At 45.6% G+C, this 13,860-nt stretch overlaps 1 protein-coding gene across 3 annotated transcripts in view; it reads left to right on the plus strand.

The window, feature by feature from the left end:
- PITPNM1 (phosphatidylinositol transfer protein membrane associated 1) overlaps positions 1 to 10,886 on the plus strand; it is a 30,585-nt gene extending 19,699 nt beyond the window's left edge. Inside the window, exons 16-24 of one of the 3 annotated variants that reach the window (XM_081328761.1) lie at positions 319 to 471; positions 2,553 to 2,701; positions 4,704 to 4,814; positions 5,227 to 5,343; positions 6,711 to 6,859; positions 7,424 to 7,573; positions 8,679 to 8,862; positions 9,380 to 9,508; positions 9,653 to 10,886. In XM_081328761.1, the coding sequence (XP_081184887.1) occupies positions 319 to 471; positions 2,553 to 2,701; positions 4,704 to 4,814; positions 5,227 to 5,343; positions 6,711 to 6,859; positions 7,424 to 7,573; positions 8,679 to 8,862; positions 9,380 to 9,508; positions 9,653 to 9,907 (1,397 nt within the window). In that variant the 3' untranslated portion in view covers positions 9,908 to 10,886. Of the gene's footprint in view, positions 1 to 318; positions 472 to 2,552; positions 2,702 to 4,703; positions 4,815 to 5,226; positions 5,344 to 6,710; positions 6,860 to 7,423; positions 7,574 to 8,678; positions 8,863 to 9,379; positions 9,509 to 9,652 lie in introns of those variants that run through there. The other 2 variants (XR_014026575.1, XM_081328762.1) reach the window with 2 other exon arrangements.
- The last annotated feature ends 2,974 nt before the right edge of the window (positions 10,887 to 13,860 follow it).

Consider the following 13,860-nt stretch of genomic DNA (forward strand, 5'->3'; position numbering starts at 1 on the left):
GGGTGAACTGAATTTCTTTGATCCTAGTCCAGCTTTTCTCCCACTACATCACAGGATCCATGTTATCATTGAAACTACTGCTATGAGATGCGTGTGTGTGTGTGTGTGTGTGTGTGTGTGTATGCACTTCTTTTTAAGGAATACCAACCTTCTGCTTCCTTTGCTGAATTAATTCCCCCAAAGAAATTATGAGAATTACAGTTCCAGTACAGCTGGAGACAGTGAATTTAGGAAAGGCTGATAATGTAGCACAGCAGTGGAGGATTGGAAATACGCCATCACTGTGTTCACTTCTGCTTATGTTTCTCCTTGAACTAGCCGACGCCTTGCAGAGCCATTCTTCCCTCTTTGTAAGTGAACTAGACCTTGTGACTCCACCCACTCCAACAGGTGCATTCGGGGGCTTCTGGAAAGGAAATGAGGGAACTGCGAGTGACAGCACCGCAACCAGCACCAATGAAGTTGTCACAAGTGAGTCACACGCTGTTTTTTTGTACTAATTTCCTCAAATGGAATTTAAAAAAAAAACACCCAGATTTTTTTTTATTTTTTTATTTTTATTTTAATTCCATTTATATCCCGCCCTTCTCCGAAGACTCAGGGCGGCTTACAAGCTTAGCAGTAGCCTTCATTCTATGTATATGCCTGCTTGTTAGGGCTTTCGCACACACACCCCAAGCGGCATTATTACAAAGTCAGCTTATTGCCCCCAACAATCGGTTGTTTTAGTCAGACGTGTCAAACTGCCAGCCCGTGGGCTGGCTGCATCACGCCAAAACCGCACCCACCCCATTGCCGGCAATGGGGGGAAAAGTCACGCTACATCACGACACGTCATGTTTCGTTGCGGGTTTGACCCCCTGTGGCTTAGAGCACGGCAGCAGGCCATTTGGTATTATAAGAAAGGTGTGATAGGAAAGGTCGCCAGTTTTCTACGTTTAAAAAGCATTGTTTTCTTTTAAAAAATCATATTCTTTTAGCAGGTTTAGTCCTGTTTTAATTTCCTTAGGCTTTACAAACGATGTTAGAAAATGTGTCATCTAGTTTTTTTAGTTGAAGTGCTAGAAAGTTATATATCTTTTCTGTGTCTCTCTTGTGTCCAAGATACTGGTGTATAAAGCTGTTCTCTCATGTCAGCAGATCAGAATGAACTGCCTGGTCCTTGAATAGATTCATTGAAGATTCAGTCAGAAATCTGAACAAAGGTTCTTGTTTCTGTGAAGCAAATGAGTACATTTTGCAAGGTTGCAATTTATTTGGGTGCCAAGAAAATACTTGTTCATTGAGTGGAAGACCCAAATTCCATAGCTTGGCCACACTGAGCCACTTTGTGTCAATTCTGGAGTGCTCAAAAACATCCAAGAGCCATTATGGTGATTAAGAATGTACTTCTGGACAGAACGGGCCACTTCAATTTTGCTGGAACAGAATGTTATAAAACAGCTTTAAACATTCCTGCAGAAGCTCTGACAGCTAGCACCAAACTAAATATGATGTTAAGAGAATATTTGCATTAAGTGTGTGAGGTTTGTATCTTTCTTTTAAACACCAGTCATTAGCTGTAGGTGGGGACTGATGCGTATCAGAATTTAATCACTAAAAATAAGGCTATAGCTCCCATTGAGGGACCCCAGTGAGGGAACAGAATATTGAATTCCTTTGTCGTATCTGTATTAATGTCTCGAAATTAATGCTAGTTGTACTTTTAAACAACTGCAGCTTAAAATTAAAGATTCATTTAATGGCAAGTGCCCTTTGATCCTTGCGTCTTTTGTGATTTCTTTGCGGGGAAGCAAGATATATTGAAGAGATATTAAGTGTTAGTGAAACTGTTCATCAGCTGCTGTTCTGCTGAGATTTCACTTAGAGTCACCTCCTTTGGCTTTTATTAAGCACATAGGTAACATTAACTTGCTGGAAAGAAATAGATGTTGTGGTAATGAGCTTCCTCACTGTAATTCTGCTCTAGCATATGTCACAACATGGATATGGTTTGCTGCTAGTCAGTATTGTCCCTAACCTGAAGAATTCGACAATCTCCCACATTGTAACTTTATTCATGTATCTTGATAATAGCTGTTGAAAAGACATGTTCTGCTAGTTTTTTTAAAAATGCATTGTTCATTTTTGTTTTGTCATACATTTTAAGGTCTTGGCCGGTGTAATGTTGTGCTTCTAATATCTGCAAAGGACTAATTGCTTTGATGGATCCACTATATTTGTATTAATGTTTTTAATACTTTTAATGTAGCTTTATCAGATGAAAAATACGATGCATTAATGCACATGGGGAAAAAGTTTTCTTTGTCATTTCTTTCTCAGGAATTGTTTTCCCTTGTATTTTTATATGTTTTTATTGTTGTTTTCCCTTGTATCTTTATATGTTTTTTTAAGGGTTAAAAAAATAGAGAAATATTTTAAAAAGGTGACCAATAAAAGAAGTCAAACATGCCGAGGACCTTTTTACCCATTTTAGAGGAGAAAGGGAAAGGACAGGGGCATCTTCTGGGGATCATCCTAATATGGTTTCTCCTCCCTCCCCTTTGGTCTAGTTCTGGATCGTTGGTGGGGTTCTAAACGCATCGACTACTCTCTCTACTGCCCTGAGGCACTCACGGCCTTTCCCACCATCACCCTGCCTCACCTTTTCCATGCCAGCTATTGGGAAAGCGCTGACGTGGCTGCCTTCATCTTACGCCAGGTGGGCTATTGCAAGCCAGATGGAAATCACTGCGTGTATGTCTTGTGGAGCGTATGTCCTTTTACTTGTTTGATCTGAGTAGAGGCAACTAAGCGAGCTTCCCTCAAAGGCAGCTTAAAGACGATCTGGGATTGTCTTTCAGGCTGTCAAGCAAAGTATCACCGACCCACTGTCAGATGGCTATGGGTCTTGCGGTAAAAGAAATCCCACCACCCACCTCTCTGGGCAAAGGGAGAATGAAATAGATTGCTTGCATGCACCCAGATATATCCATGTGACATTCTCATACTCTGCACATCTTGTTAAATGGAAAAAGGGGAAGAGTGTTGCTCATGAAAAAAATGGAAGGAAGGAAGGACGGAATTTTCTCGCAGTTTTTAAACACCCCATTTCTGAGTTGGAAATATATTGGCTCATCTCTTGACATCATGGAATCACAGAAAGCTGAAACTGCCTTTGAAATGGTGCAGGATCCTCCTTTGGAAGGGATCTGAAGTAGAAGGCAAAGAAATGGGGTGTGGCTTTGGTGGCTAAATTTTACCTCGACAGGTCAAGTCTAAATGAGTTCTGAGACTTGAGAGTTTAGCTGCTAAATCACGTCCTTAGATTTCCAAAGGCCCTGCGCTTATTTCTTAGCATCTGCCTCCGAAAGAGAAAGACCACTGCAGTGCAGGTAGTTCTCAACTTAAAACAGTTCATTTAGTGAGCGTTTAAAGTTACAATGGCACTGGAAAAAGTGACTTATGACCATTTTTCACACTTACGACCGTTGCAGCATCGCCATGGACACGTGATCAACATTCGGACCCTTGACAACTGGCATGTATTTATAACAGTTGCAGTGTCCCAGGGTCATGGATCACCTTTTGCAACTGTCCGACAAGCAAAGTCAGTGGGAAAGCCAGATCCACATAACAACCCTGTTACTAACTGAACAATTGGAGTGATTCACTTAACTGCGGCAAGAAAAGTTATAAAATGGGGCAAAATTTGCTTAACAAATATTTGGCTCAGCAACAGAAATTTTGGGCTCAGTTGTGGTCATAAGGCAAGGATTATCTGTAGAGAACAACCAGGGACCAACTTCCCCCTTGTAAGACACACAGTGCACCTCCCACTCTCTTCTGCTACCAGAATTTCTATTTCTCCTTCTGTTTTTTTTAATTTAATAAAACTATTAATATCAGTTTAAAGATTTTTAAATCGTAATGCCTTTAGCATTTTTCCTATCTTTTCTTGAATCTCAAACAGGAAAAATATTTTGCAAGCTGGAAAATGCTTGCGGGGGGGCGGGGAAGGAGTCTTGTTTTTGCTGCTTTTCGGCATACACCCACACACTTGTGTAGGTTTCAGGATGCGTGCAATTTTATATTTGAAGTTAAGAGTCCGTTGTGCATAATTGCGGGTGTGTTATATACACTAATTGCACAGGCTGTTACAGGATATAAAACCACTGAACAATTTCCCACTACTCACAGAATTACAGCATTTTATGTGGCTTTATTTTGAAGCCAACATTTGTTTATAACTCTACAGGTGTTCATGCAGCTATGCACTGCAACCACAAAGAAGCAGCTTTTGTGAATACCCATCTACTTACTGCATTATGCTGTGCCTTTTGGCATCGTTGTGTATAATAAAACACCAATGACCTGGCTGCTTCTCCCAAAATTGCAATTCTGTACATAGCTATGTGGCCCTTAATTTTGTATTACCCGTTATAGATTAAATGCTTATATTCGTTAACAAGTGCCAACTCAGCAAAAATTGCATTTGAAAAAATACCAGGAAGCAGTGCCTCAGAGATAAGAGGGATCCCAGCACTCTCCTGCCCAGGGTAGTAGAAGCATGACAAAGCATGCTTGCCTTCTCCGCTTTTGAAGCAGTCTTGATGCCGAAAATTAAGGGATTGTTCCCTTTAAATACTGGCTACATATTAAAGTAGGGCAAATCTGGAAATCAGTCTTTTTCGCGGCCTAGAATGTATAGTCTCTGATTGCAGGTGATTGAGACAGAGCAGCACCAAGTGACTGAAAATGAGGAGAGTTCGATCTACAGTCCAGCATTTCCCCGTGAAAAGTGGCAGCGCAAACGGACGCAAGTGAAGATCCGGGTACGAACCCCCTGTGTCTTTTCTCAGCTTTCTTTGGGTTTTTTCTCTCGTAGTTTTCAGGGCTTGTTGAGGTCTGGCTTAGGTTGCTCTACTGGCTTTGTAGGAAGATACATAGTCTGATCATATTTATTTCCTGCCCTCCCCCCCCCAAAGATTTCTTCAGTCCCATAAATGTTCTTCTAATGCAGCTGGAAGAACAGAGAGCTATTATGTAATAAAATTCTCCTGCCTGCTCTAAATAACTCTTAGTTGTTGCATGAGTTTCCTTCATAATTTGGGAATCAAGGTATTTAAATTCCCCAACCGGTTCTGTTGCAATTTCACTGCAGTCGTCCATTTCTTGAGAAACTCTCCCTTTGTCCAGTTTTGCAATGATGAGGTTAATAATAATGTCTGGCTTTTTGTTTTTCAGAATGTTACAGCGAACCATCGTGCCAGTGATGTAATTGTGTGCGAGGGACGACCCCAAGTCCTTAGTGGGCGCTTCATGTACGGTCCACTCGATGTGGTAACTCTCACTGGAGAGAAGGTAACCAAGGTTTTAATTTGATTTACAAGGACAAGTGAACAGGGGTGAGGTGTAATGCTGGCATGAACCTGAGCAACCAGCATGTTACATGCTGTAAGCCTTCTCCTTCTGGCGGCCATGTAAACATTATGTAAAATGTTTCACTTGAGAATGGCTGCTCAGTCCAGACATGTCAAACTCGTGACGTCGCACAACGTATCGGGACAGTTTTGCCATTGCCGGCAATGGGGTGGGCACGGCTTCTGGATGATGTGTCTGGCCCGCAGGCTGGCAGTTTGACACCCCTGGCTTAGTCCTTCAAGGTAGACCAGACCTGGAAACCAAAATGTCATGTGGGTTAGTACTACTTTTATTATAAGAGTTGTAACAGCAGAACCTTGGAAGTCTCAATATCTCTGTATGCGTGAGGGAGGGTTTGTCTGAGATGTTTTCTCAAGTTGCTTTCTCAGCCTGAGCTCAGGCTCCTTTTATCCAACTCTTGTCTTGGTGGCAACTCTTCCTCCTGTCCTTCAAGACCATTCCCTCTGCCCTCTGCAATGGCAGAAGGAAGAAGAACTGATACTGGACCAAGGGCAAGGCTTTCCTGGGACTAAGGAGGGAAGGAGGGCAACAGAAATAAGTAGCCTTGCAAGTACAAATTTAAAGCTAAGCCAAGACCATGGGATAGAATGTGGCCTCCAGAGGGATTCTTAGATTTGTTGTGAAAACCTTCGTAGTTCTTGTGTTTAGGTGACCGAAACAGCTGCCTTGTTCTCTGGGGATCCACCGTAGAACCAGTTTTCAGATCACCTCAGTGCGAATCCCCCATTTCTCCAGGACTAGAGTTCCATTAAAACCATTAATGATATGAGCCTGGAGCTCATCAATAATATGAGCGAGCAATCTAACATTAGAGGGGGTTGGGGGGTTGGGGAGGGGAGGGGAGACTAAAGGAAGCCATTCACATTAAAACTATGGAAGAGAGCAAGTGTTGTATCCTAAGAGCAGGAAACGATTTGCAAACAAAGTGGAGTAGATGTAGTTGGGGGTTGTAATATGAAAACTCCACAGAACCTCGGGAAGGCCAAGAACAGACGTTTTCCAGAAGGACGGAGCTGTTGTAAGAAACAGGTAGTAGAAATAAATAAAAATATAGGAATTTTGCCTATCCCCTTCAGGGGAATGAATACGAAAAGCTCATAAGTAGAAAATGGATTTTTAAAAACCAACTTGGAAGGAGAGGATGGGAGTGAAGGAAGGGTTTGTGATCTCTCCTTTTGTCGTAATAACAACTGTCATTTAGCAATCTTAAGGTGTGATTTGTGGCTAGCAGTCTGGTATGACAGTACATGCAGTGAGGTGAACACTGTGCTGATCTTTCTTTCCAGGTGGATATCTACATAATGCCACAGCCATTGTCAGGGAAATGGGTACATTATGGCACAGAAGTGACCAGTGGCAGCGGGAGGCTTTCTTACACCCTTCCTGAAGAGAAGATGCTGGGCATTGGCATGTACCCTATCCGTATGGTGGTGAGGTGAATGCATGGTAGATCCTTTCCTGTGCTTGATCTCTTGGGCAGCCTCTTCTGTGCCAGATATTCTCTTCTACCATCCAGGAAAGCTTGTAACATAATATAAGCAATCATCCATAATGCACCACAAAATAATTTATATTGTGTTGATTGCAGCACTTGATTGTGGGATGTAACCCTCTGGACCAGAATGCTTCAAATTTGGTCTTGACAACTATTTAGCGTACAGGTTCAATTGTTACAATCCAGTTGCCTGCCAATGAAAGCAAGCAACTGGCGGCTCTTTAGATGTTGCTGAACTGCAATTCCCAGCAGCCTCAATCAGCATGGCCGATGTCGGGGATGCTTGGAGGTGCATTTCGCCAACAGGATCTGCGCAGGTTTATAGTTAATAGTTGAACTGCTTGGCTTTTTCCTTCTTTGGTTTTCTACACTGTAGCGGGGGGGGGAACCACTCTCACTTGCTTCTATCTTCATGGCTTGTTTGAATGCAGAAGTTGAGCATTTCTGATTCTGAGTGTGTAGGAATATTTGCTTTTGGGCTGACACCTTTGTGTCTCTCCACAGAGGTGATCACACCTATGCCGAATGCTTTCTGACAGTGGTAGCCAAGGGCACACCTTGTGTCGTCTTTAGTATTGATGGCTCCTTCACAGCTAGTGTCTCCATTATGGGCAGTGACCCCAAGGTGCGTGCAGGTGCTGTCGATGTGGTAAGGTAGGTGAATAGCCCTCCTCAGAGACTCCTTGTATTTCTTTGAGCTGACTGATCTACTGGTTCTCTTTCCTAAGGTCTCCGAAATCTGTGCCAGGAGTATAGAGAAATTCTTACATATGTTACATTCCTCAACAGAGTTACTTTCTAGTATGCTTCCTGATTTTTTAAATCTCTTTCTCCCAATACTGACCCTAATTAATTTTTTTCCGTTAAGTGCAAATATTTTTTTTAAAAAGATATTTAATAAGTAACAGTTACGAAAAAGCAGTTTAAAGCACCAATTGAAAACAGTTCTGCTGTTTTCCTTCACACTAATAATAAGTTTGCATGCCAACTTCCATATTTGTCCCTGCCAACATGCTGTCAAAATGGATTTCTTGGAAGAAGCTTTCCTTAAAGCAACTGGATTTTTTTTCCTACTTTAAAATAGCGTTCTAACCATCACTGTTCTTTTTATGAAAAGTGGAGAGAGAAGCATGTCTACTCACTTTGTCAGCTTTAATAAACCATCTGGTTGTTGAATATTAATAGTGTTTTCTATGAATCAGACCGGTATTGTCATACCAACAATATATGCATTTGTTACAGAATGCAGATTCTTTCTATCATTTTCAATCTCACTATAGTTACCAAATGATAGGATGTCTTTATATAAACCCTATATAATATAAATTAAAACATAAAAATTATTGCAGTGAGGGAGAATTCACTATTCTCCTTCACTGCATTCACTATTCCCTCCCTGACCTGTTGTGATTTTTCCAGAGGCAAGATATATTTATAACCTGTCTCACCAGTATTCTTCAAACGTGCATTAATGGTGACTCAAAAGGGCGTTTTTTAAGGAAATAAATGCAAAAATGCTACATACACAACATGTCCTTTTGTTACAGCTTTATCATAATTAGGACCCACAATATCCCCTAGATACAATCCTTCTATCTTCATACTCTCGATAGGGTCAGGCAATGCAGATGAACTACTGCTCCCACAACTCTTTGCTAGGAGTGACTATGGTTGAAGAGTGCTAAGGAGAAGTAAACTGAAATATTTGGAGAGCAGCAGGTTTTTAGTTTGTTCTCCATCTTTCCCTTTGCTTTTGTAGACATTGGCAAGATTCAGGCTTCATGATCATCTACGTGACAGGGCGTCCAGACATGCAGAAGCACAGAGTGGTGGCTTGGCTTACCCAGCATAATTTCCCACATGGCATTGTCTCTTTCTGTGATGGCCTCACACATGACCCTCTTCGCCAGAAAGCTGCCTTTCTGCAGGGCCTTCAGCAAGAGGTATGTAACCACTTGTGTTCCTGCACAACCAGGAAAGGTATACCATAGAGATTCTACTCTGGTGTAACTGAGGGGCTTGTGGAAAAAGCTGGAGGAGGACCGCAGGAGAAAGGAGAGGGAAAGGAAGGGAAGAATGCAAGTGAGGTGGCATAGTAGGGCCCAACTCTCAGAAGAAACAGCCTCTCCTGGTTTCGCTCTAACATTCTGCAGGAGAGGCCGCATGGCCTTGCTTTATCTGGTGGCCTTTTCTCATATTGTGCCAGATCAGGCTATGTAACTGTGGAAGTAGGTTGGTCCAAAATAGGTCTAAAGCGAGTTAAGCGTAACGTGTTACATAAGTGTGTAATAATGCATCAATTTCACCAGGCTTTGAACAGTTAATTAGTGTCAATATTCATTTTAATTTATGGATTTGGTACTTTTATTATCTGCATTTTAATTATTTTGCGCTTGTATATTTTCTTGAATAGGAAGGGCCTAAAATTAATTTTAAAATGTCTTTGCTTATTTGCTGTAGGCAGAAGTTACAATTGTAGCGGCGTATGGTTCCACCAAGGACATCTCGGTCTACAGCTCTTTAGGGCTCCCTTCCTCCCAAATTTACATTGTGGGCCGGGCTGTGAAGAAGTTGCAAAGCCAATGCCAGGTATGGGGTCGGCTCAGCTATGGTCCTGCCCAGCCAGCTGAGCGACCAGGCTTCCAAGGGCCACATTGTGATAAGGGCCCCCTTGCAAAGGCTGTGGCTCATTTAGAAATGGGGGATTAACTGCCTTAATCTTTCTCCTTGCAGTTCCTTTCAGATGGCTACGTTGCCCATCTAGCCCAGCTGGAAGCAGCATCTCTCGCCCACTCGCCGAAGGGAACAACAAGGCCCACCTTGGGCAAAGGCAGTTATGGCTGCCCTGCTCCTGTTGACTTTCTGCGCAAGCAGAGCCAGCTGTTGCGTTCCCGGGGACAGAGCCAGGTGGAACGAGAGGGAACAGGAAGCACCCAGCCCCGAGCCAAAATCCGGAGTGTCAGTCTGAAGCTGGAGAGTGAGGAGTAAAACCCAGGAGAGAAAGTCTCTGCATTTTCTTACTTGCAGCAGCTGATGCTTGGATTGGGCCTGTAGAGGCCACAGATGGGAGAGAAAGAAGCTAAGAACAACATGCAGACAGAGAGAGAGAGAGGGGGGGGGCCTCTACCTTGCCGAGGCCAGAAGCTGGAAGCTGGTGCTGCTAGGACGAGGAGGAGAGAGCTTCTGTACAATCCCAGAGAGTGTTCTGTTCCCATTGGACCCAGTTCTTGGCTTCTGTTTGTGGTCCTCGCTGACCTACAGTGCAGCCAGTGTTCCTGAACTCATGCCCCCTAGGGATGGGTGGAGGGGAAGGGCACAATGGGAATCCATTCATATTCTCCCCTTATTTAAACTCTGCCATGTTGTTTGTGAATTCCTTTTTTTCAGAATGCGAGGCCCGTTCAGACTGGGTTATATCCCTTCTCCCAGCCTGTTCATAGGTGAGGCAGTGGCCCCCATGATTTCTCAAGTCTTCCCACAATCCTCTCCAGTTTAAGGTAGGCTGGATGGTTCAGGAAAAAAAATGCATATATCTATATATCTATATATTTCCATATAAATATATATATGGATTCCAGCATGGCCATTTCACATCCGAGGCTGAGCGCCTTGCTCCAGCCTCTACTTCAGTTCTCAGCCTTCATCCTGCCTATACCTTGTTGGTCGTTGGATATCTGCATGATACTGCCTTCCTGTGCATGTATTGTGTCCGGAATGAGAGCACAGGAGAGTCAGGTTTAAGGATGAATCTGTACTTCCTTTCTGGACATTTGGGGGTGGGGGTGGGGGGTGGGATCTGCTTCACAGTGTTCAAACTGCTGGGAAGTAGGCAGAAAGAAGAACCCTGCTTTGGAGGATTTATGGGAATTTTGCGTTCTTTCAATGTGTTCACAAAACAATAAAATTGAAGTATTAAACATTGTAAATATCTTGAAGCAGTTGGGATTTCTAATTCAGCATTCTTTTGTAGGGATGAATTATTGTGTAGTGGGTCCGACGCAAGAGAGATGCCAGCCGGTGTGTGAGTTCAGCTCTTTATTGGAAGGGGAAGTGAACTAGGGAATGAGGGCTACCTGGCCTCCTTATATACCTGGCCAGGTAAGCTAACAGCCAATGGGGTTGGCCCTAGGTTTCCCGCCGAAACTGTCCAGGCCAACGCCCCCTGATGGCTATTGCTATGCAGATGCCTGCATACATAACACCCCTCCCCCCTTAGAGAAGACCCACATAACAACAACAACATGCAACTACTATAACTATGAGTATATATAAAAAAACAGTGGTGTCCTTGTGTGAGGGTCACTTGCACACATAGTCCGACAGGTAGGCTGGTGTCCTGTGTGGACGGGTGGATCGTCTGGGTGTGCTTGGCCCCTGGGCTTGGACCGTGGGTTCCTGAGGCCTTTGTGCAGGGCTGCAAGGAGCCGGCATCAGGAAGTCCTCCTCCTCTGGTCCCTGCCCTGTGACGTCCTCAGCTGGGTTGACCCCTCCTGGAGTGTGGTCCTCCTGTTGATCGTGTGCGTTGAGTTCAGGGACGTGTGTGACACGCTCGGGGCGTGTGTGACGTGCTCAGGGACTCTTCCTCTGAGCTGATCGATGTGTCGCCTTATGCGTCTGTCCCCCTCCACCCCTACAATGTACGAAAGGGGTCCTGTTTTCCCGACCACTGTCCCCGGAACCCAAGGATGTCCAGCCCCATAGTTCCTTGCCCAGACCAGGTCCCCCAGGTTGAGGACCCTGTGTGTGGGTGATGATGGCAATGGTGATGGTAGTGATGCTGGTGGTGATGGTGATGATGGTGATGATGGTGATGTTGCCCTTCCGGTTTCAGCTGCTACCCGGTCTGGGTGTAGGCGGTCCAGCTTGGTGATGAGGCGCCGTCCCCATCGCAGTTCTGCTGGGCTCTTGCCAGTAGCCACGCATGGTGTTGTGTGTTGGGCTAGTAAAAATTTGGCCCGTCTGTGGTGCCAGTCCCCGCTGATGATGCGCCGGAGTGCGTCTTTGGTCGTCCTTACCATCCGTTCGGCCTGCCCGTTGGTAGATGGATGGAAAGGCGCGGAGGTGGCGTGCCTAATCCAGTTCGCCTTCAAGAACGCCTGGAAATCAGCAGCAGTAAACTGAGGCCCATTATCAGACACAATTACGTCAGGGAGGCCGTGTGTGGCAAAGAGAGCTCTGAGCACCTGGATTGTCCTCCCCGAGGTCATGTTGGGGACAGGGACTACCTCTAACCACTTGGAGTGACTGTCCACCACTACTAAAAATAGTTGACCCTGGAATGGCCCCGCATAGTCAATGTGAATGCGGGACCATGGTGTGTGTGTGGCCTCCCACCGGTGTACTGGTGCATGTGGCACTTCTGGCCTGGATCTCTGGCACGTATAACAGGCCTTTACCCGATCCTCAACCTCCTTGTCCAACCCGGGCCACCAGAGGTAGCTCCTAGCCAGTGCCTTCATCCTGACCACCCCTGGGTGCCCTTCGTGTAAGGAGTCCAATACCCTGGCGCGTAGTGCGGGTGGAATGATGACCCTGCTACCCCAAAGGAGGCACCCCTTGTGTGTGGAGATTTCATCACGTCTAATGAAATAGGCCTGAAACTCTGGTCCCGGGGATTTGTCCTGCCACCCTGTGCAAACCCATGAGTGCACCCTGCCCATGATGTTGTCTGTGGCTGTGTGGCTGGCAATGTCCTTGGCAAGAACTGGACACTCGGGTAGTTCCTGCAGGGCTAGGATCTGTGTGGCTGGTGCTGGGTCTGGGTCGTGTGTGTCTAAGGGGAGCCTACTTAGACCGTCTGCATGGCCCATCTCCTTCCCTGGCTTGTGCACCAGCTTGCAATTGTATGCTGCAAGGAAGATGGACCACCGGAGCATCCTGGGGGACAGAATCTGGGGGGTTTGCCTGTCTGTGGTGAACAGGCCCAGGAGTGGTTTGTGGTCCGTGAAGACAGTAAACTCCCTGCCATATAAGTAATCGTGGAATTTCTTGATTCCTGCCATGATTGCCAGGGCTTCTTTGTCTATTTGGGCATAGTTTCTTTCTGCTCCAGACAGTGTCCTAGAATAGTATGCTATGGGGACTTGTGCCCCGTTGGGCTCAAGGTGGCTTAGGACAGCGCCCACACCATAAGGGGATGCATCGCAGGCGATACAAATGGGCTTGGACTCAATGAAATGGGTTACTGTGGACTTGTCCGACAGCAATGCCTTCAGGGCCTTGAAGCTCTGATCATGGGTGGCCGTCCAGGCCCATGTTGCCTGTTTGTCTAGCAGCCTGTGGAGCGGTTCAGCGATGGCTGCCTTGTGTGGGAGGAATGTATGGTAGAAATTCAGCAGACCCAGGAATGCCTGAAGCTCTGCTTTGTTCTTGGGTGTGGGTGCTAGTTTGATGGCCCTCACCTTGGATTCTGTGGGGTGGATTCCCCTGGCGTCTACTCTGAACCCCAAAAATTCTGTGGAAGGAACGCCTATGCTGCATTTTTCCTTTTTGAGTTTGAGGCCAGCTGTGCGCAGCCTTGCCAGCACTTCCCTAAGCCTCCCTGCCAGTTCCTCTGCTGATGCTCCTGCAATCAGGATGTCATCAAAATAGGGGCAGACTCCTGGAATGCCCTTGAGTGTCTTTTCCATAACCTCCTGGAAAATGCCGGGAGCAACGCTGACTCCAAACTGCAGCCTGTTCACCCGGAACGCCCCCCTATGGGTTACTATGGTTTGGATGTCAGCTGTTTCCCTAGTGACCATGAGTTGCTGGTACGCCTGTGCAAGATCGAGCCTTGCAAAGATGGCGCCGCCTTGGAGGGAAGCGAGAACGTGGCTGACCGCGGGAACCGGGTAAGCGTGCGGGTTTAGGGCGCGGTTCACCGAGCACTTATAGTCGGCGCAGATCCTTATTTCCCCATTGGATTTGAGGGGGGTCACGATGGGGGTTTCCCACTCCCC

The sequence above is a fragment of the Vipera berus genome (genome assembly GCF_964194415.1).
Source record: "Vipera berus genome assembly, chromosome: 1".
Lineage (NCBI taxonomy): Eukaryota > Metazoa > Chordata > Lepidosauria > Squamata > Viperidae > Vipera > Vipera berus.